The sequence below is a fragment of the Nymphalis io genome, chromosome 2 (genome assembly GCF_905147045.1).
Source record: "Nymphalis io chromosome 2, ilAglIoxx1.1, whole genome shotgun sequence".
In the NCBI taxonomy this organism is placed as follows: Eukaryota; Metazoa; Arthropoda; class Insecta; order Lepidoptera; family Nymphalidae; genus Nymphalis; species Nymphalis io.
In genome coordinates, this window is record NC_065889.1 from 4,338,110 (window position 1) to 4,365,431 (window position 27,322).

General features: G+C 32.5%; 1 protein-coding gene across 9 annotated transcripts; it reads left to right on the plus strand.

Annotated features, from left to right (window-relative positions):
* Positions 1 to 750: 750 nt before the first annotated feature.
* Positions 751 to 26,647, plus strand: LOC126779430 (dynamin). 9 transcript variants are annotated; one of them, XM_050503352.1, is made up of 18 exons: positions 751 to 961; positions 2,911 to 2,984; positions 3,850 to 3,999; positions 11,442 to 11,645; positions 12,336 to 12,528; positions 12,863 to 13,072; positions 13,304 to 13,511; positions 13,686 to 13,823; positions 14,615 to 14,772; positions 15,189 to 15,295; positions 15,778 to 15,965; positions 16,514 to 16,633; positions 16,869 to 16,883; positions 18,285 to 18,494; positions 18,689 to 18,923; positions 19,893 to 20,043; positions 22,037 to 22,156; positions 25,291 to 26,647. In XM_050503352.1, exons 1-18 carry the CDS (start codon positions 798 to 800, stop codon positions 25,352 to 25,354), a joined length of 2,709 nt encoding a protein of 902 aa, XP_050359309.1. In that variant the 5' UTR covers positions 751 to 797; the 3' UTR covers positions 25,355 to 26,647. The 9 variants fall into 9 exon arrangements, with proteins under 9 accessions (XP_050359309.1, XP_050359338.1, XP_050359348.1 ...); XM_050503348.1 differs by lacking the exon at positions 751 to 961 and adding an exon at positions 1,654 to 1,954 and having other exon boundaries at positions 14,615 to 14,784; XM_050503361.1 differs by lacking the exon at positions 751 to 961 and adding an exon at positions 1,654 to 1,954.
* Positions 26,648 to 27,322: the final 675 nt, after the last annotated feature.

Genomic DNA, 27,322 nt, shown 5'->3' on the forward strand with positions numbered 1-27,322 from the left:
TTGCAAAAACGGTTGCAAATAAACACTAAGTGTTGCTGTGTTAAATAAACTCATCGTGGTACCGCAGTGTCAGTGGCAAGAGCCACTTAAGGTAAGAGGCTGAGGTACTAAATTTTTGTAAATACTTGAAGTCAATTATTTTACACAATGAGTGGCTTGAAACTGCGGTGGTGCCACTTCTTTTGCGATAGCGTACGCGTAGTAATAGCTTTACTTTTTTATAACTTCTTACCTTCTTTTTAAGTAATAGAATGATTGTTATGGATAATTGTAAGCTTTTTAAGTCTTTTTATTATTCGATTATTTATTATTTTTTACATTCAAACGATTCGAATACTTACAACAAGGGAAGTTACTGGCAGATATGTAAAGTCATAATAAAAACTTATAACTATCCTAGCAAAGAGTATATAATCGCTACGTTTTGTATTTTTGTAACATTATGTACAAAACAAAACTTAAAGTGTTTGAATAATGTTTCTGTCTTTTAACCTATGACGGCTAAATAATTTATAATACGGATTGATCAATAATGTACTTGTAACACACATATTTAAAATATTTACGTATCGATTATATTATTACCAATTATATGGGTAAACATTATATTCTTAAATATAGTTTACAACATAATTCGAATTGAGACATTTTAAGTGAGACAAATATATATGTAGTACCGTTCACTAAATTTACGCTTGCGCATTTCAAATATGTGCCATATTGATGAAAGAAAATCAGTAGGCGACGACCTGCGGAGAAGTTCATAAATCGAGGAGTATTTGAAGAAACCGGCAGCCATGGCCGGAAACATGGGGATGGAACAATTGATTCCAATTGTGAATAAGCTTCAAGATGCTTTTACACAATTGGGTGTCCATATGCAATTGGATTTACCACAAATAGCTGTTGTGGGTGGACAATCAGCAGGGAAGAGTTCAGTATTAGAAAATTTTGTGGGCAGGTAAGATTACGCATATCACGTTTTTGGAACAGTACGCGATTAAATTTTTTATAACTATTGAGCGTAAACATTTTTAGGCATTTTAATTGCAGAGATTTATACGCCTCGAGTCTAAAATGTATATATATATCACATAAATAATCATTTAACATTAATAGATAATCTGAACAGTTTTATAATGAAGATAATCTTAATGTCAAAATCAAAGTCAAAAATCCCTAAGACATGGTTAACTTATATCATAAATATAATTGATAAAACTTGAAATTCTTATTATTGAACTAAATGCAAGTATATGATTATTGGGATGAGAATAATGGGTGTTTTTTCGTTAAGCTTAATTTAACATATTTTTTCTAGTACTTTATGTCATAATAGTAACGTGTAACTGTCCTATATTTACTGCGCATGTCACACCTTATTGATTTCATTATTTTATAAATGAAATGTTTTTATTTATATATAAGACACCATTCAAGATCTGACAATTGTTTTCTGATAAAATTTAACGAATATAAAACTGAAAGTTAGTTAATCAAAAGTTAATGTTTTATGTCGATGCTATTATGACTAGACGCTATAGTATAGCACAGCTATGGGCAGGTTTTAATTTCGAGTTATTTATTCTGCATAAATAAGAATATGAACCGACCGATCGACTGTCACAGCGCTGTTATCAGTTTGACAGAAGAAACGGAACGTAGCGTTACCATAACCACCCACCAACCACCATATTGAAAAATAAATTAGTTTATCGATGATGTGAAGTATAGACGATGAGCAAGTAATCAGCGATTTAGTGGTGTTAAATTAATGTAAATAAGTCAAAATGGCTGGAAATTTCGGAATGCAACAGCTAATTCCTGTTGTAAACAAATTGCAAGATGCATTTGTTCAAATGGGCGTGCACATGTCTTTAGATCTTCCTCAAATTGCAGTTGTGGGTGGTCAATCCGCTGGAAAAAGTTCGGTGCTAGAAAATTTTGTAGGCAGGTAAGAGTTTTTGTCACAAAGATTGATGAAGGCGCTAAGTAAAATTATTTTGTACTAAGAAACAATATTTATTGATGCTACAATATTAGATATTAATGAACAGAGATTATCGTTTTCGATTTTATTTCATTAAAACAAAAGAAAATTGTCAAATCAAGAAAATTTGGGTATGGTGTTAGAGAAAATTAAATTTAATGGTCAAATTTATACAAGACTTAACAATGGCAAGTGGTGAGTCTTTTGTTTTGCTTTCATTAATAATAAATAAATTGAAGTTTGGTAGATATTACGATTAAAAAGAAAAAGTTTAAAAAACGATTTAGTTTTTGTAAGATAAATTAAATCTTTGTCATGGAAAGTAAGAAATATTGTTACTTTTCTGACACTAATGTCAGGTTATGAAATTGTGATGATTGAAAAAAAGAGGCAAATATTTTTAGAAATTTAATGAAATTTATGGTTTGTTAATTACCAATATTGAATAAGTGAAATTAATAATCATTGATTTTTTATACCTAACTCTGTAATTCAGGGTGAATTAGATCTATCCTATAAAATGCATTACTAATTGTACAAAGACATAAAATTTACTGCTGAACACAAATATTTTAGTTTATATTAATTACACTCAGAGAGGTAGGATACAGTTTATATATAGCTTAAACTTGATATATGCTTCTTAAAGAATGATGTACATAAACATGAGTCATAATATAATAATGAATAATGTGTCTAGTAATAATAATTAAAATATCTATTTATATTTATATTCTGATAATATATTTAAAAAATATTATATTCATGAATAGTTAAACTTCTGTTTTAAGTGTGGATTTTGGATACATTGATATTGTGTAAACCCTATCTTTGCATTATTTTTAAAAGTTTATGAGTAAATCGGTTTCATTTCATGTAAATGCTATTGAAATATTATATTATATTAAATGTTGTTACAGAGACTTCTTGCCTCGTGGCTCGGGCATAGTCACCCGACGACCCTTAATTCTGCAACTAATACATTCAAATACAGGTAAAAATATTTTGATTGTATTTAATTAAACTTTAAATTTAGGATATAAAGAAAAAAGGCAAAGAATATTGCATAGAAATTTTTAACAAAACTACTCGAAACAAAGTTTTTAATATTTATGCTAGCTATGGACACAATATAAGGGATTAGGATGTTATGTATGACTCAAATTATAAGTCACTTCATATATTGATGTCTGTAAAATAATTATAAAATTCTAGAATAACCTTAACATGTCTGATTGGTATTATGTAATAGCTGTTGCTAATTTGGACATAAATTGGGCTAAGACATTAGTATTGTGACCTTGCATATGCTGCAGTGTATCTGCAGCCATGAGAATTTAATACATTTTATACTAAAACATTAAAACATGTTAAAGAGAACAAGAATTAGCGATAATTATTTAAAATGCAATATTCATGCTCTACTCATGTTAACCTTCATTTGCGATTTGAATGTTAAAAACAACTAATTGCTTCTTACTATTAACATAATAACTGCCATCCTTTGTTTGAGTTATTTGAAGTTCTACTGAAAGTTATAAAGTCAATTAAGTCATTTAAAATGTAGAATTGGATTCCTTAAAATAACAGATATATGAGTACAATTTTTAGTCAAACTTTAATGTGTTATTTTTTAATAATATAGTACTAATAAGTTATTATAATGAAAATGGTTGTTGTACAATTTTTTTTAGAAGTATTAAATACCAGATATATACCATACATGTCTTTGTTAACCTCAAAAGAAACTTATATCATTTGAATGCTATTATACCCGTAGATGTAATTTTTTATAAAATATTATTTAAATGATAAATATAATATATAAATGTAGACTAATGTAAATATTGAAATCCTAGAATATGCGGAATTTCTCCACTGCAAGGGTAAAAAGTTCGTCGATTTCAATGAGGTGCGAGGGGAAATTGAGGCTGAAACAGATCGCATTACAGGCTCAAACAAGGGCATCTCGCCTGTGCCTATCAACTTGCGCGTTTATTCGCCAAATGGTAAGTCCTTTTTGTCGTCACTGCTACGGTAATATATTTGTCTTCCTCATATTTCAATGTTATACGAAGGGAAGTGCCCTTCGGTATATTAAATAAAACTAGTCTTTAAGGTCATTTACGACTTAGCTAATTTCCTATATGCCAATATGTGTGTTTTGATATAGACGGTTCGGTGTCAAAAATAAAAAAATATATATAATTTTAAAACTGCGAAGACTTTGTTTAATTATATTTATGTTTAAGTGGAAATATACCAACAATAGTCGATAAATGAATTTTATAACTCATATTAGAGACAAAAAATGGTAACCTTTTTATTTTCATTTTAAAAGCCCTGATGAACATTTTAAAATTACGCGCTTAAAATTTTTAGGATAGGAAAATAATACGTAGGTTTCCGGAAATTATAAGTTGCAACACACAGGATAGTGATAACAGTTTTCTATCTTTGAATTTATAATTGAAAGGGACTACGAGATAAAATAGTATTGTTTTTTTAATTGAATATTTAAAATATAAGACAAAATCGCTGCGTACGTACTCTTTATCTTTAAGATTATTTCAGTAGATTAGACAAACGATGGACTAAAAACGTAATCTTACGTGAAACTTCTGCATATTTCGCTCGACAGAACTAGATTATGTTTACACAGTACGTTTAAAAATACATAGTTTTATTATTGACTTTACAGTATTGTTCGTTTTAATATTTCGGGGTTTTCTATAAAGAAATAACTTTACATAATATGTGTTTCACTAAATATAGAAATTATTATTAAGAAATAAAAAAATCTTTTACCTTATCAAAGGTATTAGAATTTATTTTGATAATCAGAACTTATAAAAGACTTCATACCCTTTAAGTCAGTATTAATAATATAAAAAAATTTTTCAATATAAATATCATAATTTTTTTTGTCAATATATTTATGAAGTTGTAAGTACTTAATTTTGTATTTTCTTAAAAATATTAATATTATAGCCATTTTTGTATTTATTCATCATATTCTAAATTTAATTATTTAAAAAAAAAAACAAATAATTTTAATTTTTATCATTTTTTCTCGCGTCTATAATTACGTCATTCAATTTTAGGTTAAATATTATGTTTTCGTTATGTTTGGATATCAAAATTAAAAATAGTGATTATATTATTCACCATTTCCTCTCGGGTCGTGTTGGTTTGCCGCACCATCGGATTATGAGATTAAAAGAATAGAGAGTGTACATTGTTCTAGCTACAAGACAAATAAACAATTTTAACATTATATTGATGCGACATAATTGGTATGATCTTTGATCATGGATAATTAGTCTATTCATTATGGATTCGCGAAAATATTGCATTTTGAATGTCAGCGAAGTTGTTATCGGAACTTTAGAAGTAACTTAAAATTAAAGTGGACATATGTAGAATAATGTTGTATTATAAATAAAGACATATTAAAGAACCGTTTGTAATGCAAAATATATCAGAACTATTAGCAAATGGCATGGGACATGTAATAAAGTTTATTTCTCTTTACTCATTCTGACATTGAGAAATGGCATAGTTGGCCAGTCGCCGTAGAGAAAAGCCATCGAGGCCGAAACTGGTGAAATTGTTCATTACGGTGTAATTGCTCCGTTCTTCTATCATAGTTGACTAATAGCTTCAAATAGGCTAGTCAAAGAAACGGTTTGTTTTGCTTTATACAACAGATGGCATATTGACAATTATAGATAATAATCGTGAGCCAATAATATCTAAAGAGTTCGATTGCTTGAAACAACAAATTGAGATAATGTTTATAATATATTTGTGATAATAATCATATATACATCTTTATATCCATATAATATATATTAACCATATATATTTCATAGATATAGTCATTAAAATAAGGATCGCGGCGTAGTTAGTGAGTTCATATGGGAGCACCAACGACACCATTGAAATGCTTTCCAGTCAATTGGATAACCAATTTGGAGTTGGATGCATTTTCATATGTCAACCCGTTTTAACGAACCTTTTACGTGACCATATATTAATGTCTATAAAGACAAAGTCGTGAATTGGTTTACCGTTAAAATGTGTTTAGAGAATGGTTTGGTTTATAAAAAAAACGAATGTTCTCCAAATTATGCTAAGTATATGAATACAATTTAACATGAAGTCTGAATCGTAAGCGTAATAAGATTGTGAAAGATTATAATTATTAATATTAGCTACGCGTAAGCCGCATGATTGTGACCTAAATAATCATTGAATTTCTACAACGCCAAATTAATCTCGTATTCGTTATACTTGTATTTAATTATTTATTTTGCTTTTATAAAAAAAATCATGAGATTTATGAATGCGAAGGACCCTTTCCAAAAGTGCCAGTTGTAAACATTGTAATTGTATGGCTATAATTAGCTGTAACTAGCTGCCTATTCCGATTTCATACGGGCAAAATTCTTAGGGTCCGTTCACACAGACCGGCTCGGAGAGGAGAGCAGATTTTTATCACGTTGGAAACAGTGTTTTGAGTGATTGTAGTAAAGTTTATTTTTGCATTTGCACCTTTTTTGTCATTAAAAATGCCTGAACGCGCTTCGTGTGAAGTAATAAAAGGAGCCGACCGGCTCCGCTTGCGTGCTCTTTCTCGCTCGCACCCGCTTTCAGATCTCTTCCAGCCGGTCGATGTGAAATAGTTGGCGGCTCCGCTCCGGCCAATTCCAAGCGTATACGACCCGGTCTGTGTGAAAAGAAAAAAGCAGGCCGATGCTCTCCGAGCCGGTCTGTGTGAACGGACCCTTATACAGTTACACCTCTCAAGGGGGAACTTTAAAGTTGAAATTTCAGCTTTATAGACTATTAGTCTATATGTAGTTTTGGCTGTGTGTCGATAGTCATGTAGGGCAAACGATTTTATATGTAGATTAATATTTTTATTATATAATATTCCAGGCGGGCTTTTGCTAAAGCCCGCCTGGGTAACCAGACATCAGTTCGTTTAAAATATTTTCCACAATGAAGTCACTTCAGTGATGTAATTAATTAATTAAGAGTTGACGAACTAAATCTTACATTATCTTATCTAGGTTTCGTATTTAATATGACGATATTCACAAGGACATTAAGCAAACATTTTACTCTTATATCTTTAGGAAATAGTAACTCTATTTCTTTTTGTCATTACTGTCATTACCAGTTTTGTCTGGTTACGGAGTTGACCCTAGTAAACTGAGGCAGAGGACTATTATTATTAATAGTGCTTGATCAAATATTTACTAGGTACAACATAAATTCTTTAGTCTACATCTGGCCCGAAATTATAAATTATCTTAATGTGAAAGTTTCTCATCAATCTGATTAGTAGTTTTCGCGTGGATAGTGTTATGAAGTATGGTTACAATTATATGTTGTAACTTTTGAATAGACTCAACCGATTTAGAAGTAAAGACTAAACGGTACCTTGGATAACTTATAATAATTTAGTTATTTGCATTTGTAATTTTTAGGGGGTTTGAAAATAACCCGCGATAAACTGACAGGCAGACAGGCAAAAATTATAAAAACAAATTGTTTTGGTAACTCGTAAATAGTAATATTAACATAAAAGACGCAGCTATTTTGAAATCACAGACACAAACTTCAATTTTATTTATATATATATACAAGAGACTTAACAGTGTCTGATAGAAAAAAATGTTCATCACATAAATTTTTTAACAGGAAGTTCGCGATGGCTATTTATTTATTGTATTAGTCATAGTAATCGCTTGGTAGTCATAACCGATAATATAATTAGTAAAAAAAGTGTTTGACAGATTGAAATAAATGAATTATTATAATAAGTATTTCAAGGTTCCGTTTAGTCTTTATTTTATAAAAATAATCGCACTTATACCATAAATATAAAGGTTGCGTGTATTATGAATATTTGTTACTGTTTAAAGCTTTATTACATACAAAATATGACATAATTGACATATTTATATTTTACCTTTTTATCTCGAATAACTGGATTTTCGATTACGACGCGGGCGAAGCCGCGGGCGATGCGCTAGTCTAAGAGAATAATAAAGAACTCTACTGCACACGTGGAAAAAAGGATTCAATATTAGTTAGCTCCGCTAGATTTGTGTGTTTAAAACTAAAACTACATTTGCCATGACATTTTCTGCACCTGTTTATTTTAACGCCTAAAGATAAAACCGGATACTTTATTTAGTAGTAAGTAGGAATTGATTAAAACGAAACATTATCAGTCGTCGTCCATAGCATTTGATTTAATTTTAATGACACGATTGTATTTGTGTTAACATTATCGCAGCTTGCCTCAATTCATTTAACTACATCCGGCAGGAAATACTTGCATAATTAATAGTTTAATATTTCAATAATTTAAATTACACTATCACATGTTATTTAATCGAATAATTAAATTAAAATCATATAAACACAAACAATAATGGAATTTTTATCTGTAATATTTAAAGTCGTAAAATGACTGATAGTATTATGTTAATTGTTGTATTATCAAGAGTTTTTTTTTTATATAGAATAGGAAGGCGGACGAGCATATGGGCCACCTGATGGTTGGTATGTGGTCACCAACGCCTATAGATTTTGGCATTGTAATAAATGTTAACCATCGCTTACACCACCAAAGTGCCACCAATCTTGGGAACTAAGATGTTATGCCCCTTGTGCCTTTAATTACACTGGCTCACTCACCCTTCATACCGGAACACAACAATACCAAGTATTGCTGTTTTGCGGTAGAATATCTGATGAGTGGGTGGTACCTACCCAGACGAGCTTGCACAAAGCTCTACCACCAGTATAATTTAATACAATAAACGAGCAACAACTATATACATAACGAACAATATTTTCGAGTAGTGAAGCGATTAGTCTATGTCATCTTTGGAGTCATCAGCGCGTGAAAGACATTGCCCTTATTAAAGTATTTGACTCATCAACTCCCACTATTTACAACTTAATAGCTTATTATAATTTGTATTAATTTAATAAGTTTTATACTTGGTGTCTTTCCGTTGCTCAGTTTTTCTAAAGTGATTTCAGCCGACGATAGGAGGAAAGGACATAGTCTTTAGTCTTGAAACTGATCTTACTCCGGTTAGTTTTCTCACAGGGAATGGTATGAGAGACGATTGACCTATCGTCTAATATGTTGACTAATGTTAACGCATATTTCCAAGTTTGTTTTTGGAAATATACGTTTTATTTAGAGATATGTAAAAAATAGTTTATACGGTCGTATCAGTACGTAATAACGTTTAGCCGACGAGTATCGAATATCAATAAAATTTCACCAATCATTTGTAACTTATGATTGATGGATTTGACTTTGCCTGTATGAGCGTGTATTAGATGCCATGGTTCAGAGATCAGACGAATATCTTCTTGGCAGTTGGTTGAAAAGACGTTTAATGTCAATATAAAATGCATTATATGTATAAGTACTCTAAAAGTTCAACGAAAGTTGTACGACTATTTGATTAATTAATTATAGTTTTTTTTACTATCGGACAATATCCGAAGAAACCAGCTATACGCTATTTTAATGCGTGTATCCTCTAAATGTTATAAATATAAAGTCGCATAATATCACTTAAGGACACATCGCGATCGTGTTCTTCCATGAGTTTGTTCTTACAGAATAGCCAGCCAGGCATAGCTAATAATAGGGGCTGGTTTCTCATGAGAATAATTTCGGCTTACTAAAACCATTCTAGGAAATATATATTTTTGTGTGGTAACTCTTTACAACTGAATTGTTGTTTCAATGCTTGTAAAAAAGTCTCATGTTTAGTTTTTTTAATCGCAGTTATTTAAATTTCAGGTCAAAGTTCTCTGTTGATAAACTTTTGGAAACAATACCCAACTGCGGTTTGCCTCTGACTCATGCGATTATTCATTTGTCACATTATTTAAAAGAAAATGTAAATTATTTAAATAATCTTACTATCAATAATCAGTTGCAATGTTTTAAGAATGTGCCATATAAAATACGATGTTATGTATATTTTAATTATATCTTTTATTACAAGCAGGTTCCTCTTAATGACTATGAATAGTAACATTTTTTTCTATTGGACAAAATATTTATTTCCTGTAAAGTATTTTATTATTATTTAATTAAAAAAAAAAACAATTTAAAATTTTTATTAAAACTGAATGAAGCCGAGACGAACTAGTGAATATAGGTGGACGTTGTACGTCTTAATTAAAAGTCGCGGCGCATCGCGGGTTCACATTTTCACATGACTGTTTTTTTAAAGTGCCTAATTAATTTAAAATAGTTTATGTCGTACTCGTGGATTAAGTAAAACAGCATTTGCGGAAATTGAGAAATTACCGATTAAATATATTGGAGAATGGATGGAACTCATTCTTAAATCTTTATCATCTTAAGTGATCTTAGGTGATCATAACCACTTAATTTTTAATCTTTTATTTCTTTATGAATAATAGAGAATCTACCTATTTGATCGTAATGAGGTACATTTTTAGAAAACTACAACATAATCAATTTCAACAGTGGTTGACGAACCAAACACGTTTTTTTACATTTATAATGCTACATTTACAAAGCAAGACTAAGGCTTGGCAAGCGTACACAAGTTGCAAGCCTTTTCAAACGCTTGGATGCCATTTACACGCTTGTGGGTGCGTTAGTGTGTTCCGGACAGCCAAGCTGTGCAGGAAAATATGGCAGACGTGGACGTTGAAGCTGTTGAAGCTATTGCGTTTGGGTTGACATATTTGTATTATTAGAGAGAGGCTATAGTTTCAGCGGTTGACCAAGCACTCATGGTTGATCCGCGGTCGTATACAGCGCACCATAAATACACCCGTACGGCGCGTGTTCTTGAGCGACACGTATAAATACGTCGCAAGCGCTTGCTGCAAGCTTCTTTTGATCTGTGTTCAATAACTGACACTGGCTCGGATCGGCGACAAGCTCTTGCAAGATCATGCAAGCCAAATAATTTCATGAATTTGTGGACACTTGGCGAGAATTGCCAAGCGTATAAATGTAGCATAATATTAAGTGAGTTAATATGGAAACTTCAGAACCAAAATATACTTTGATTAAGTAGGTAGGTTATTTTACAGGACTGTATTAAATGTAAAGCTACTACCGGTTGGGAATACATTCCGGACCGAGTCAGTCCATTATACATTGGTAGAAACAGATTGTACTCATAAAAACCGGCTTCAACTCGTTAGTATCTATTTTCCACAAATTCAATTTATATAAGTTTTGATATCATATGTTCCTGAAAACAACAAATACTAACAACACGACTTTTTATCTTATAAATAATCTTGTGTTGACTAATATGCTTTAAATATTATTAATGATTTATAAAATATTCCGATTGAATAGGAATACGTTGTCCCGAGAAGGACTTATTGACTGATTAAACTTTTCTTTCAGTTCTCAATCTTACGTTGATCGACTTGCCGGGTCTGACGAAGGTTCCGATTGGAGATCAGCCGGTTGATATCGAACAGCAGATCAAAGCTATGATATTCCAGTTCATACGGCGCGAGTCGTGTCTCATCCTCGCCGTCACGCCGGCTAACACCGACTTGGCGAACAGCGATGCCTTAAAACTTGCCAAAGAAGTAGACCCTCAAGGTAACTGTATCAATTACTAATGCATTCGTGTATTTAAATGTTGCGAGATTAAAAGTAGTTGTATGGATTCATGTTGATATGATTAAATGACATGATACTCATACCTTTTGTTGTATTTACAAATATAAAGTTTATAATATATAGAAAAATACCGTTGTTAATGAAATTATAAATTATTATTATTTACATTTCATCTCACTGTAACCCTCATCCTCGTGTTCAAACACGTTAAATATTATACTTATACATATATTATACTTAGAGTTTTACCTCGGTAGAACTTGGGAGGTGCAAGAATGAAGTCCGAGGTTCAAGATTGTATCGCAACTTTTGATTATTAAATAATATATATTTGTTGCCGAGATGCCGAGATGGCCTAGTGGTTAGAACGCGTGAATCTTAACTGACGATCGGGGGTTCAAACCCGGGCAAGCACCACTGAATTTTCATGAGCTTAATTTGTGATTATAATTCATCTCGTGCTTGACGGTGAAGGAAAACATCGTGAGGAAACCTGCATGTGTCTAATTTCATTGAAATTATGCCACATGTATATTCTACCAACCCGCATTGGAGCAGCGTGGTGGAATAAGCTCCAAACCTTCTCCTCAAAAGGGAGAGGAGGCCTTAGCCCAGCAGTGGGACATTAACAGGCTGTTACTGTTACTGTATATATTTGTTTTGATGTAGGTCTTCGTACAATCGGCGTCATCACAAAGCTGGATCTCATGGACGAAGGAACGGACGCTCGTGACGTACTCGAGAACAAGCTGCTGCCACTCAGGCGAGGCTACATCGGCGTTGTCAACCGTTCACAAAAGGACATCGACGGTAGGAAGGATATTTCTGCCGCGCTCGCGGCTGAGAGGAAATTCTTCCTCAGGTGAGTGCGTACATTTGATGTTTATTGGGGGAATGAGGATGTAGCTCGTTATATGCGAGTATCAACTAAATGTACCGATTTAATATGGGTTACTATTTATTTCATGTATTAATAATATTATGAGTAATATATTCTATAACCATATCGACCTTGAAGTGGGTTTGTTTTTTACTGAATGAAATGAAAGAAATATTGGTTAATTAGATCATAAATACGTTTTGTTTTAAAAAATAGTGCTTATTCATAAATCTTTATTTCCATAATCAATTCCAACGCGAACGAAGACAAATGGCATATATTTCAGTCATCCATCGTACCAAACTATATATTTCAGCCATCCGTCGTACCGACACATTGCGGATCGACTGGGCACCCCGTACTTGCAGCGCGTGCTAAACCAACAGCTCACCAATCACATCCGCGACACTCTGCCCGGCTTGCGAGATAAGTTGCAGAAACAGCTGCTCACTCTTGAGAAAGATGTTGAACAGTATAAGCACTTCCGACCCGACGACCCATCCATCAAGACCAAGGCTATGTTGCAGTATGTTTATTGTTTTTTTTAAATAAATGTGTTTATATTTTTAACTCATTTCTATAAATGATTAAAAAACTTGAAAAAAAAAATTACAAACATAAGCTTATTTACTAAAAAAATCTTGTAAGAAATTTGGATCAGGCAGATCACTGTAAGGTACGTTAGTTCATTTACTAAAGTTGGAAAATATTTATGACAAAGAATAAAGTTGAAATAATATTTATTCCTCAAAACTAGAATGATTCAGCAACTACAGACGGACTTCGAAAGGACGATCGAAGGTTCTGGATCAGCACAGATAAACACGAACGAGCTCTCGGGAGGTGCGAAAATAAACAGATTGTTCCACGAACGGTTCCCGTTCGAAATTGTTAAAATGGAATTCGATGAGAAAGAACTGCGTCGAGAAATTGCGTTCGCTATTCGAAACATTCACGGTATCAGAGTGAGTAATGGAATAATATACATGGATAATACATATTAAATGTTGTAATGAGAATGTACTCATCCAATTGCAGAATATTAAAGAATAATATACATGATTTTAAATTAATTTTTTTATGTTTACCTTTTTATATATCATATTATGGGTCATGAATAAAAATCCTTGTCTTTATAGGTGGGTCTTTTCACTCCTGATATGGCGTTCGAAGCGATAGTAAAGAAACAAATCGCTCGGCTGAAAGAGCCGAGTCTCAAGTGCGTTGACTTGGTCGTACAGGAGTTGTCGAATGTCGTTCGCGTTTGTACGGAGAGGGTGAGTGAAGAAATGTTTTCAATTAATATTTTATTATCAATCTAACAACAAATCTAACACACATAATTAATTACACATTAAAAAATCTCATTTATGTTTTTTGTAATTTTTTTTTTACCCAAACAGCTAAATTACACATATTAAAAGAACATATAAGTATTGAAGCGTGGAAAGGAAAATATTTCTTAAGTTATATTTTTAATTAAACAGAATAAAACATTACATATACATTTATATTCGTTTCTTAGCATGTTTTTTTTAACTTTTTGTCTGAAAATAATTCTAAGAGCTATTATTTAAAATATTCACAGCAAAATGTAATAAGTAAGAAAAATATGTACCATCTTTTAAAAAAATAAAAATGGTGCGTACCTTGACATGTCACAACGGTCGATGAGCCGAAAACATATAAACAAAGCATTCGACAGTAACAGTACAGTACAGTAACAGCCTGTTAATGTCCTGCTGGGCTAAGGCCTCCTCTCTTTTGAGGAGAAGGTTTGGAGCTTATTCCACCACGCTGCTTCAATGCGGGTTGGTAGAATACACATGTGGCTGAATTTCAATGAAATTAGACACATGCAGGTTTCCTCACGACGTTTTCCTTCATTGTCAAGCACGAGATGAATTATAAACACAAATTAAGCACATGAAAATTCAGTGGTGCTTGCCCGGGTTTGAACCCACGATCATCGGTTAAGATTCACGCGTTCTAACCATTAGGCCATCTCGGCTTTTTTCATCATCGACACACACTTAACTGAGACTGTAGCCGCGCTGCCCGCCCGCAGATGTCGCGCTACCCGCGCCTGCGCGAGGAGACGGAGCGCATCATCATGTCGCACGTGCGCTCGCGCGAGCAGCAGTGCAAGGAGCAGCTCGTGCTGTTCGTGGACTGCGAGCTGGCATACATGAACACCAACCACGAGGACTTCATCGGATTCGCCAAGTTAGACATGCCGTACACACAATTTTATTGTTGGGTTATATTTAATAGTTCTCCCACTCTTCGGTTAAGTCCAAATCGAAAAGTGAAAGGATATAGTATATCCTTTCACTTTTCGATTTGTAGTATATAGTATAAAGTGTAAGGATATAGTAGTATCCTTAGCTCCAATTTATGGAAGTAGTCGTCTATGAAAATATAAATAACAGAAAAACCATTAAAAAGGCAAAGATTTTTGTATACTCATTCGTGTTGGTGACGTGACTAAGGTTTAAAAAACCTAAATTTGCAATAAAAAAAATTGTAATCGTTCCGACCATTATAATTTTTTTTCGATCACTAATGTATTTGTGAAGTGGAATAGCATTTTATGATTTAAACAATAATTCAATAAGAATATCCTTTTTGTTTCATTTTAGCGCACAGAATCAATCTGAAAACTCGGCTAAGTCAGGTCACCGCGCACTTGGCAACCAAGTCATCAGAAAAGGGTACATGTGCATACACAACCTTGGAATCATGAAAGGTGATATTCGATACATTTAAAAATATCTACGTAATTAGTATATAATTTTTAATATTGGGCATGTAATTTCATTTTTATAATTTCCCTAAAGTCAATCTCAGCTGTATGTAACTTGTTTATTGTTCTGGCTAGCTTATAAGGCTGTAGGTTTGGGACTCTGGTTTCAAATACCATATCGTGCAGTATTAAAAAGTTTTGAGTTTTTCTGTCACTATAGTAGCCCGGAATTAGGAAGTTTGTAGTCTTGCACTTGAGTGCCGCGAAAAACACATAAAGTCTGGTCCTGTGCTCGATCTCTCTCCGTGTGCGATTGCCATCTCATCAGATTATTTGTAGTCAGGGAATAATGAATAATGCACTCTGCATCTGTGTTTTTGCTCACAATTGTACACTATAATATCTCCTGTATAGTTGGCTAATTCTCGAGATTAACTGTCGTGACTGGAATACGTTCAGAAAGACTTTAGACTAAATAACAACAGGTGGTTCTCGTGACTACTGGTTCGTGCTGACGTCGGAGAGCATCTCGTGGTTTAAAGACGAGGAGGAGCGTGAGAAGAAGTATATGCTGCCGCTCGACGGGCTCAAGCTGCGTGACCTCGAACAGGGGTTCATGTCGCGCCGGCACATGTTCGCTCTCTTCAACCCGGAGGGCAGAAATGTGTACAAGGTATGTCCTTACTTATAGAGATAATGTTTTTTCTTTAAATAATTAGTATAAAGGCAGTTGAACTAATGGTTCAGCGCTTAACTTAGTAGATACTTGAGGTAGTGTAGCATTAAGGTGAAACATATACCGTTTCTGTTACGTCAGTTGATGCGAGATTTCAATCGGGCGTCGGCATCGCTTTCATTAATATAAATTATTTGGAGTGTAAACAAGTCGTACACGAGATTTGCAAACGAAGATAAGAAACGAAGTTTGAATTAATCTGAATGGTATTGGGCCTTATCACTAGCTTAAATTACATTAACTGCCTTCTACTACTTTACTACCTTACTCACCTTTATTACAAAGGTAATAAAGTTGTAATAGAGGTAAGATGATAATAATTTGTCAGAGATTTTTTTTTTATTAACAAAAATATAAAAAAAAATTAATTAAATAATGAAGACTATAAAGTATAGATTTGTAGTATAATATGGTACACCTAATGTAGTTTATAATTTGAAAAAATTAAAAAACAATATATTTCATATATAGTATTGATGTTTCAGGACTACAAGCAGCTAGAGCTATCGTGTGAAACTCAGGATGATGTTGACTCTTGGAAAGCATCATTCCTGCGAGCTGGTGTCTACCCCGAAAAGACTTCTGAAGCAGCTAACGGTGATGAGGTGTGTATATGTTAACTTATAAATTTTTTATAATGCCTGTTTTTCTTCCTTCTTTACCTTCGTTTTTCATTTTTCCCTTTATATAAAACTATCTAAGCAGTGTATTGCTTCATATAATCAACTATTAAATTCTTTGTTATATATTTCCATAGATATATGTACATATACTTTTTAATACAATGTATATGTCGATGTTAAGTTATCCAATGATTTATTGTTTTGCCATGCCGTACAGAGTGATGGAAATGAGGTTTGTCCAAGAAGGCTTTTTAACTTGGTTTACATGTTTATCACTTATCACGTTTTCACATATAATAATCTCATGATATATCTTGAAAGTGGATTTCAAGAAATTATCTTCAAATCATAATAATCGATATTTCAAAATAATAATCAATCAATGCATTTTCTTGAAATACATTTATGAAAGATCAAATGTAGAATAAGGCATGTATTCTAATTCTAATTGTTGGTGTGCCGCAAATATCACGCTAATATTGAGGCGTATTCACATACACATTAATGGCAGTATTAATGAGATGATTTGTTTTAACGTGTTACATTAAATAAAATCCCAATTATTTATACAATACCAAAATAATTATTTGGTAAAATATTTCCTTTTCCCTGTGTTATTTTTCGTATATTAGTTTTCACAGCTTTCATATGGTAGTTTCTCCTATGTAGTGTCAAGAACAGTTTAACCTTGCGTTGCGTAGAGTTGTCGTTTATATATAAAGTTTCGTTCAGTTTACCAGACCAGCATGTGAAAAGTCCGTTTTGAGTTTTCTTCTTTTAAGCATTATGTTTTTTTTTTATTTTTAGTTATTTCTGCCTTTCCCGGGGTTGGGTGGAAATAAAAGAGTAAGTCAATAGTATTCCGAAGGTTTGTGGTTTGATTGAAAGTACTAGGGATTCAAATTTGGAATGCAATTATGATTTCTATTTAATTTTGAAGAATAAAAAAATGTGAACCTTTTTTGAGATTGTTTTACTAATAATTGGAATTGGTGAGTACTGACTAACACAGACAGCCGGTGAATGAGTAGGTTTTGCAGATGTTGCTATTATAAGGGTAATTAAATAAGCTATTAACACTAACTGCCTAATGCATGTTATAGTACTTTAAAGAACTAGTTCAAAATTGTCAAAATCAATAGTATGATGGTTTTAAAAGCCTGATGCGTTAATAAAGCTTCCATTTGATCATCTCATTGTTTCAGTTATCATATTATTTAAATATAAACAGCTATAGTGTTACAGTAGTGCTCAATGCTTTTTAGATGACAAAATTATAATTACTAGAATTTGATACATACAACATGGAAACACAAAAAAAAACCATTGGTTTCATAAACAAATACAAGAAAACAGAGCATATAAGTATCTATAAATATAAAATTGTTTAATATATTTTTTTCATAACATAAATTATATTTATACTTTACATTACTTTTAAACTGTTTAAACTACATTTTATTAATTTGTATATAGGGTTGTTGACATTGTTACAATTACAATTATTTGATGGACAGGACACTTGCACTCTACCAATTGAACAGATTACAACATAACTAATACATTAAACTGCCACATTTCGGATCTTCTTTAAATAAAAAAAATACTATTTTTTAAATGTTTTCTATTTCAGAGCTCGGATACGTCAGGCACTAGCAGCATGGACCCGCAGTTGGAACGCCAAGTGGAGACCATTCGCAACCTTGTCGACTCGTACATGCGCATCGTGACCAAGACCACGCGCGACCTCGTGCCCAAGACCATCATGATGATGATCATAAACAACGCCAAAGATTTCATCAACGGAGAACTTCTCGCGCATCTCTATGCGTCTGGTGATCAGGTATTTATAATGTTTTACAAATTATAATGTTTCGTTTGTAGAATATGAAACGGTGACCACCCATAGACTCTGGCTCTGTGAAAAATATTAACAACGCTTCAAACCGTGCATGTCCCGTCAACCATGAACACTGAATTGTTACGGGCATATATATTCATAAGCAATAGTAATAAATATTCGTTCTTCATCCGTAGTCTCAAATGATGGAAGAGTCTCCGGAGGAAGCGCTGAAGCGCGAGGAGATGCTGCGCATGTACCACGCATGCAAGGAGGCGCTGCGCATCATCGGCGACGTGTCCATGGCCACCGTCAGCACGCCCGTGCCGCCGCCCGTCAAGAACGACTGGCTCGAGAGCCGCCTCGACTCCAACCCGCGCCTGTCGCCGCCCTCGCCCGGCGGCCCGCGCCGCGCCGCCCCCGCGCAGCAAGGTCACATACCTTACTATTGTGTCGTCTGCTGCTAAAACGACCAATCGTAGTCAGAATAAAGGCAATGAACGGGTTTCGGTTGTTTTAACGTAAAATTGTTGCTATTGCTAATGTTAAGCTTATCACGTTTAACTGAAATTGATTTATTATTTTTAAATGAATTGGCAAATGGCAAACTGTGGTATACATTTTATTCATAAATATCCTTGGCCCTTTTTTATAGTATAGGTAGGCGGACGAGTATATGGGCCACCTGGATGGTAAGTGGTCACTAGACGCCCATAGATAATGGCATTGTAAGAAATGTTAAACATCACTTAAATCGCCAATGCGCCGCCAACTTTGGGAACTAAATTGTTATGTCCCTTGTGCCACACTATCCTCACTCACTCTTCAAATCGGTACACAACAACACCAAGTACTGCTGTTTTGCGGTAGAATATCTGATGAGTGGGTGGTACCTACCCAGACAAGCTCGAACAAAGCCCTTTTAGCACCAGAATACAGATACAGAATTAATTTGTTTCGGATCTTTACTCGTCCATACTTTTGTTTATATTCTGTTGAGCTTCGCTAAGTGGTGATATTTATTTTATTCGTTTCTCAGAAAATTGAAGTTTTCTCTTACGATAATTATAATACTAGGCCGCGTCGGCACATTATTGTTAACATTCACAAATTACGTAAAAAGTTACATTACATGTCTAATTAAGTAAAATATTTATGTATATAAGAAAGTCACTATTTGAGTACTTTTTAAAATAACGTTTATTACATATTCAAAAAGTTTGACTGATAATTTCACTAGAATTTAATTATAATAATTGATATGGAGAGCGAGTCGGACAGTGGTTGTGTACTGACGGTTTAAATACATTAACATAATAATGTTATGTGTAAATAGGAACAAAATTAACAAATTCATACATAATACAAGCGAGCGTTAACAATATGCCGTTCCCCGCTCAGGCTCGCTCGGCCAGCGCGGCGCGCCCCCGGTGCCGGGCGGCGCGGGGCGGCCGGCGCCGCCGCTGCCGTCGCGGCCCGGCGGGTCGGCGCCGCCCCCGCCCGGCGCGCGGCCCCTGCCCTCGCAGGGCCTGCCCGCGCCCCTCATACCCACGTGAGTACCCGCACTAGCCACTCGAGGCCTCCAGGAGGTCGATATAAATAAATAAATGATGCTATCTTTATTCCCAAGTAAAACAAAGGATTCCCTTGCAATAAAAACAACGTTGACAGGATATTAAATTTAAGGGGAAGCATAATTAATAGATCATTTTGTTAAAAAGCATGAAGTAGCAAGGTTATTAGGACGAGAAAAGAACACATGTATGGCATGATACGGCATTGTTTAATATAAGATTAATGGAATGCCTGATAAGTATAAATTCAATACTGTATTCCAAACTTTTATAAATATACTTTAATATAAATAAACAAAAATTAAAATTGCAATATTTAGTGTTTATCCACAATGCCCCAATATAATATATATATATATAGTATGTACTATATTATTTTATTTGCTTGCTTTTATGTAACAACATTTTTAATGGGTGATGTAACAGCCATAATGCAATTTGTGTGTAGGTCTTGTATTCTATTTAACTATGTAACTATATAACATACCGCTTTTATTAAAATAGTAAAATAAAATCTTTCATAACTCATATTTCTACTAAAATTTCCCTAGCATTAAATTGGTTTTTAATATTACCCTTCGCTAATATCTTTCTTAATTATAATAAAAATTATATTTTCATACTAAGTATTATAATATAAATGATCATTTTTAATTAAAATAAACAGTGGCGTGCACATGTTGATCAGATAATGTAAGCAGAATTTGTTTACTTCGAGATATATAGATATAATTTAAGGTTGGATTTGCGTTGTAGTGTTATTATTATATGCACACCACTGTATAAAGAAGATATTAGCAAGTATTATAAAAGATATTAGCAAGGTACCAGTAGTGTGTGGTTGTTCGCAGACGGCGCTAGGATTGCGGGCACGGCGTTATAACATAAGTTACGTACGATGAGGTACTAACTTACGTGCATGTTGACTTAGTGCAGTTAAAAACATTAATTAAATTTTTGTTTTGACATATTAAAACGATTGTAACGATGCCTACTTTATGTTTAGATTGATTTTTTTAGTAGCACTTTGTTTTTTTTTTAATGTAATGGCATTATCAAATTCCGTAAGAAATTATGAAAATTACACAGATATAAAATGTTTTGTAATAAGTTAACAATCGTTCAGTAACGATGAAAATATTTATACAAAATGTTATACACAATTTTAGTAATTTAAATCATGAATACTTATGATACGTCTGAAAGAATGTCGCTTCCAAATTTAAATATTAGTAACGAAATATGTAGGGACTAGATTGTAGTGACGAACGATATCTTTTTCTATGGACAGCTGTATGAAAATGGTAAAATTATTATTTTTCATCATCCTAAAGTTATTTAATCTGTAATTATTAGTTTTTTGTGTCGTTTTAAGGTTGTGCTTTCATCGAAGAGCTGTCTGTGGAATGAGTATAACGTCTGTGTATTTAAGTACAATTTACTCCAGCACTTAAAATTTTTAAAAAGTTACAATGTAAATTATTAAGCTTACACTTTAAAATTATTTGTTCTGTTCGGAATTATTGGTGTTTGATATCTGTTGTACGTAAGTATAATATAGATGCACTGCATGTCTAGTTGTCACTAATGTGTGTGGTCTTCAGATATTTTCTTGATTGACTTTATCTGCGAAAAAAAAATTTGATTGTAAATAATACACTTTCAACTATTTTAATTTTTTCTTTAAATTCAATATATTCCTTCTACAACTTAAGGTTTTATTTTTTGGGTTAATCGATTTTTGTGAAAAATACATTCACAGTTGCTCTGTAAGAGCTCGTAAATAAACTCACCTTCGTCACTTTTCCTACGCTTCATTATGGCAGTTACATTACTCAGAAAAAATCTTACAGAGAGGCTGTGAGAAAATTATAATGATTTTATTTATTTAGTTTTTCGAGAATTAGTTTGTTAACTCCCCTGTCCACGACGCGATGTGAGTAGTGAAATAAATAGAGCACCCTCAAATAGACGGCCGGGCCCGGGCGCGCAGCTGCCGCCGCAAGTGCGCCAGCAGATCAACCAGGCCGTGGGGCAGGCCGTCACCGGCGCCGCGCTCAACGAGCTCAGCTCCGCCTTCGCCAGATTCAAGTAAAGCGCCGCCCGGACCGCCCTGTCTCGGCACGTCACGTCACGTCACGTGACGTCGACCCTCGGCTTCCTTCGTTCCTTTTTCTGTTACTATGTTATTTTTTTCGTAATGTTTTTCGATACACGGCCCTCGTGATATCGTGGAACGTTTCGAAATAAAGAAGTCGATGTACCGACGTCACTCGTCGGAAGTGAAACGCTTTTGTTTTACCCGCTAACATTTGTGAACGTTCCGCCGTCTAACAGCTTTGTTTTGTATATGCAATTGTTAAATCTCGAGCTGAAAATTCGATTAGCTTTACCGATTTTGAAATAGTTTCGTTGAGAACGTAACTTTGTTCGCTCACAAGATAATGTATAGTAAATTATTGCTTAAAATACGTATACGAATTTTCAGTTTCACGCTACACTTTCTCCATATTAATGTCTACTTATATTGTTTTGACATTCCATAAATATTACAATTGTAAAGGCTTAATTAAATATATTTTATTGCAATGAATAGCAATAACACTACTGTTTAGTTCTAAAATGACACTAAGGCTTACATGTAAGATAGTAATTTAGTTTAATTTAACATTTTTCAATATATTAAAATGTGATATAAACAATCACAATGTTACCATAGTCATAAAAAAGTGTTACATTTAAAAGGAGGTTTTAGTTTTTTTGAAGATCACACACTTTGACAATCAATGTGTTAGGTAAGACTTGCGAATCGAAGAACATTTTTTATTTGTATTTAATGTATTCCTTAATTTAAAAATTGAAATGTGCACAATATGTTTGATTAGAGTCTAATAATCTTGAATAAGGGATACTAAGGAATACAATTAGTTAGTTTTAGTGAGGTCAACTATTGTAAAAATGATTATATTCTTTGCAAATTAGGTTTATTCTCATACCGATAATTCCGGCGCCAAACATGATTTGAAAATTTTGATTATAAGAATTATATAAAAAAAGATTCAGTATTAACTGCGAATTATTCCTATGCAGTGCTTTAGGATATTATTAACAATTATACGATGTTAATCCTTTACTGGATTGTATTTAAGGCGACTGCTCTATATCGTGGGTTTGTAAAACGTTTGATTTATGAAGCGAATAGTAAACGTGTATCTAATGGCTCGAGGTATTAGGTGTATTACGTATTTAAATGGAGTTTGTTCGTCCCGGATTGCAACAGATTATCTTTGAAAGCATATCACGGTATTGTTTCGTAAATGTTGCTAGAGTTTTACTCTTATTATATAAAATACTCGAGAGTTCTGAAATAAAACTATCTTAATTGATTTCACTTATATTATTAATTTATATATAAATTTTTCATAAACTTGGCAGATCAAAACGATATGCTTCAATATTTAAAACATAATACTAAGTGTTAAATTACCTTAAAATAGTTTTATATCAATATGTACTCTTGAATAACTAAGGATTTAATAAATATATTTGTTGATGTTGCTGCACTTGACGATCTTGTAGTTTTAGCTGCGTAGCAAGGATACATTACTCTACGTTCTCACGTTGGTGTGTAGGTGTACCAGTAGCTTAGGGACAATCACTGTCTCATATTTCTCTTTTCCGTCTCTTGTAGTGACGTAACGTTTGTATAATTAAAACATATGCGCAAACAATATATTCCAAGCTTGTTCGTTATTGTATATTAAAGAAAAATTTGATCAGTGTAATCTATTGTAGCTGAAAAATATGTAATAACCGTTATATGAATTTAATCACCGAAAATGTTGAATTTACAAATTTGTATGTAAATTAATTGTACTTATGGCTAAGACCAAAGCAGTTGTCTCGTGTCGTTGCTGTTAGCAATATCTTTGGTCAATTATTAGAATGTTTTATTCATGGTGATCCATTATGAACTCGTTATTAAATACTTATTACGTATAAAATAAAGGAATTTTACTCTTGAGAATTATCAATCACTTAGAAGTATCGCTTACATCATTAAATGTCGACCAATTATTTATTTAACGTTCATTAGCTACGCGGTTCTACTTTATTTTATTTTACCATTAATAATCATCAGACTGTCGTCCCATATATATTTCCCTAACGAAACTGACGGAAGGCCGAATTATGACGTCATTATACAGTTCCTACATGATTTTGACGCTCTAGCTAATTCATTGCTCTTAATTAATATTGACAAAATTATGTGAAAATAATAAAATCATAAAGTTTTGCTCTCTTGTTAATAGCGTTAGTACCATCGAAAAAAAGGTATAGCCAGAGATTGTTGGATTTGATATAGTTTATGAATATTGTTAATCTTATGCTGTATAAATAGAGTAATTAAATGCTATATGTGTATTCAAGAAGTTTGATTTGGTCCAGTAGGTGTTTACGATAGTATATTAACTTTACTTAACTGCTAACGAAATAATTAATCGTCCGGACAATAAAATTAGGTAAGCCAAATTTGTATGTTACGAATATTTCAATAAGATAATACTATTACACGTGGTGTCTTATCTATACGTATGTATATGGTAAAAAATATACCTACACTAGTGCATTCAATATTTCACTTATTGCTCTTAATGTTTTTTTTTTTTTTTGCTCTAAACTATAATTATTAAAACGAATACAATATTATAGAATGTATGATCTTATTGAAATTAAACCTGGAAATAATACAGCATGATAAAATATAAATTATAATGCATGCTTTAAAGTATATTTGTCGCTTATAAGTTACTTAATAATCAGGGATGTGATTTTAAGTATATTAGTAATACATAAATTAATAGGTTTTAGATATTTATAGTAAACATACACATATATTATTCTATATTCGTGTAATTAGTTCGTTTAATAATTGCAACCGTATTTTATTTGAAATAATTTTGTATTGAAAATGCTTCTGAGAATATGTGCTTACATAAAATTCGATTTTAGCTTATGCTTTACGCATGTACATATTGCATTGCATTGATGAAAAATAAAATATTTAATCAATTTATTCATTATGTAATGCACAAAATGTTATTTCATGTGTAAATTGCTTTTTTATATGCACAATCTCATTGTGTTTTATTTGTCGACGTTGCCGACATATAGTTTTTTTTTTAAATGCAGTCTAATTAATGATATCTTTAATATGTTAATAGCCGACCAGTGCCAAATGTGCCGCCAAAGCTGCCTGAGCGACCGCAGAACGGACGGCCATTTTGAACGTGCTCTTCGCCGCCATTTTGTAATCAGCTGCGCTGTAAATAAAACGTCTACACCTGAGCGTATTGCTTTATTGCAATATTTAGCGTATAGCATTGCTTTTTGTTAAAATCATACGATCAGTGCTTAGCGACGCTAAGGGTTTCTAATTTATTTGTATTCATTAATTTAAAAAACCTTATAGCGTAATAATAAATAGTGTTTTGTATGTGTCGTAGAGGATTCAATGATTTTTAATGTGAAATTGTATTTCAAGTAAATAAGTGTAAAACATAATTTCAAGGCTATGTAACATATATAATTTATGATATTTTGTTGTTAAATCGACATTAAAAATTTCATATAAATGTGTATATACGTTAAATTAAGTAGCTAGAAAATTTAGCTTGTTACAATAACCGATGTTTATTAATAATTTTGTAGGTAGCTTGAATTAAGTCATTTTAAAGAATGATTCATAAAATAATAGTCAAAATTATATTTAAAAAGTCTTTTTGTGATACAAAATAGGTGCTTGAATTATTTTCAACATTACGCCTTTGTGAGATTTACATTGTCTAAATTGCTAACTGATTTTTAGCATTTAATTTATCCTGCCGTGTGTAAGACTGCGAAACAAAAATTCCTTTCGACTATTTTCGGACCGTGCAAGTGCTAACTGTACCTAATAGATATGAATAATTCTTGGTTTCACTTTTTTAAATAAGTCGCGTATAAATTTGTCAAAGAAAGTAATTTTGGTTATTTTAAAAATGATCAATTTACTTAATTATTAGCTGTGACAAGTTAATAATTATTTTAAGCAACAGACATAATTCGAAGTGTTGATGCGTTTTAACAAAATAATCGATTATATTCCGTCCAGTAGAATTTACATCTCTCATAAAAGTCAGAGGTTGTCGATTTTAGTTATTTTTCGATTGTCAAGAAGTTGGTAGCATTTATATCCTTGCACGATCTAATAAAGTCAAATCGCACTATTATAAGTTATAACCGTAAGGAACTAACACCGATCTTATACTCAATAATTCTTTGTTAATATATATAACACTTAGATATAAATGTTAAAAAAAAGAAGTCACTATTTGTTTTTGAAACCTTTTCAATAATCAACTTTTATAACATACCTAAGAATATATTGTTAGTCTTGTTTTCCAAACATTCCTTCCACTGGTATTGTGCACGCGGCAGTAAATGTACCTTTTAGTGTATATAGATGTAAAATATATGTGACCTGTTTATACATGTGTACATTTGTATACAGATTGTAATAAATGTGTATATAAAACATTATTGTTGACTATTAATTTCCATACAAGAAAACTACTTGGTAATCGATATTAAATATTTTATACAATTCATGGCTCACCTCTTATAAATAATAAAAGCCGAGATGGCCTGAAGTACATTTTGCTTTGGAAACATCGATTTTATTAAATTGGAAAGGGCATTACCCATTGTAATAAAAAACGTATCTAAAGTAAAAGTCTTGTTAGTTTAAACCTGCGTTCTATGCGTTTTTCAAGTATCTATGCTACCTTTTTGAGTTTTCTTATTGTATTATATATACGTATAAATATTGATCTTGTATGAGTATAATGCGCAGTGACTAAAATCGAAATAAACCAGCTTCCGTTGTACCACGTGTCTCAAGTTCTCGCCTAAGTAGCGTTAGGATTGTCTTTTTGTCTATTATTATTTTCCTATTAATTAGTTAATAATAATTTATATATGGACAAAAAATTACACAGTAAATATGAATGTTATAATTCCATTATCTAAGGGAAAAAATTAATGAAAAGTAAAAGTTCATATCAGAGTAGAGATGAGGATTTAGATAAAGTATAAGAACTAATTATCATGAATATACGTGATTTATAGGATGAAAGCGAAGCGAAGTGTATAATATTAAGTATCTACAAAAATAAAAATTATTTGTTTACTTATCTGCAAACGCAAAAATGTTTG

What these genes read in the sequence shown, in the direction of transcription:
- LOC126779430 (XM_050503345.1), top strand. Translation starts at nt 1,791, where the DNA reads ATGGCTGGAAATTTCGGAATGCAACAGCTAATTCCTGTTGTAAACAAA. An exon ending in GCGCGTTTATTCGCCAAATG is followed by an intron (nt 4,000 to 11,441) that starts GTAAGTCCTTTT and finishes CTTTTCTTTCAG; the next exon opens with TTCTCAATCTTACGTTGATC. An exon ending in CAAAGAAGTAGACCCTCAAG is followed by an intron (nt 11,646 to 12,335) that starts GTAACTGTATCA and finishes GTTTTGATGTAG; the next exon opens with GTCTTCGTACAATCGGCGTC.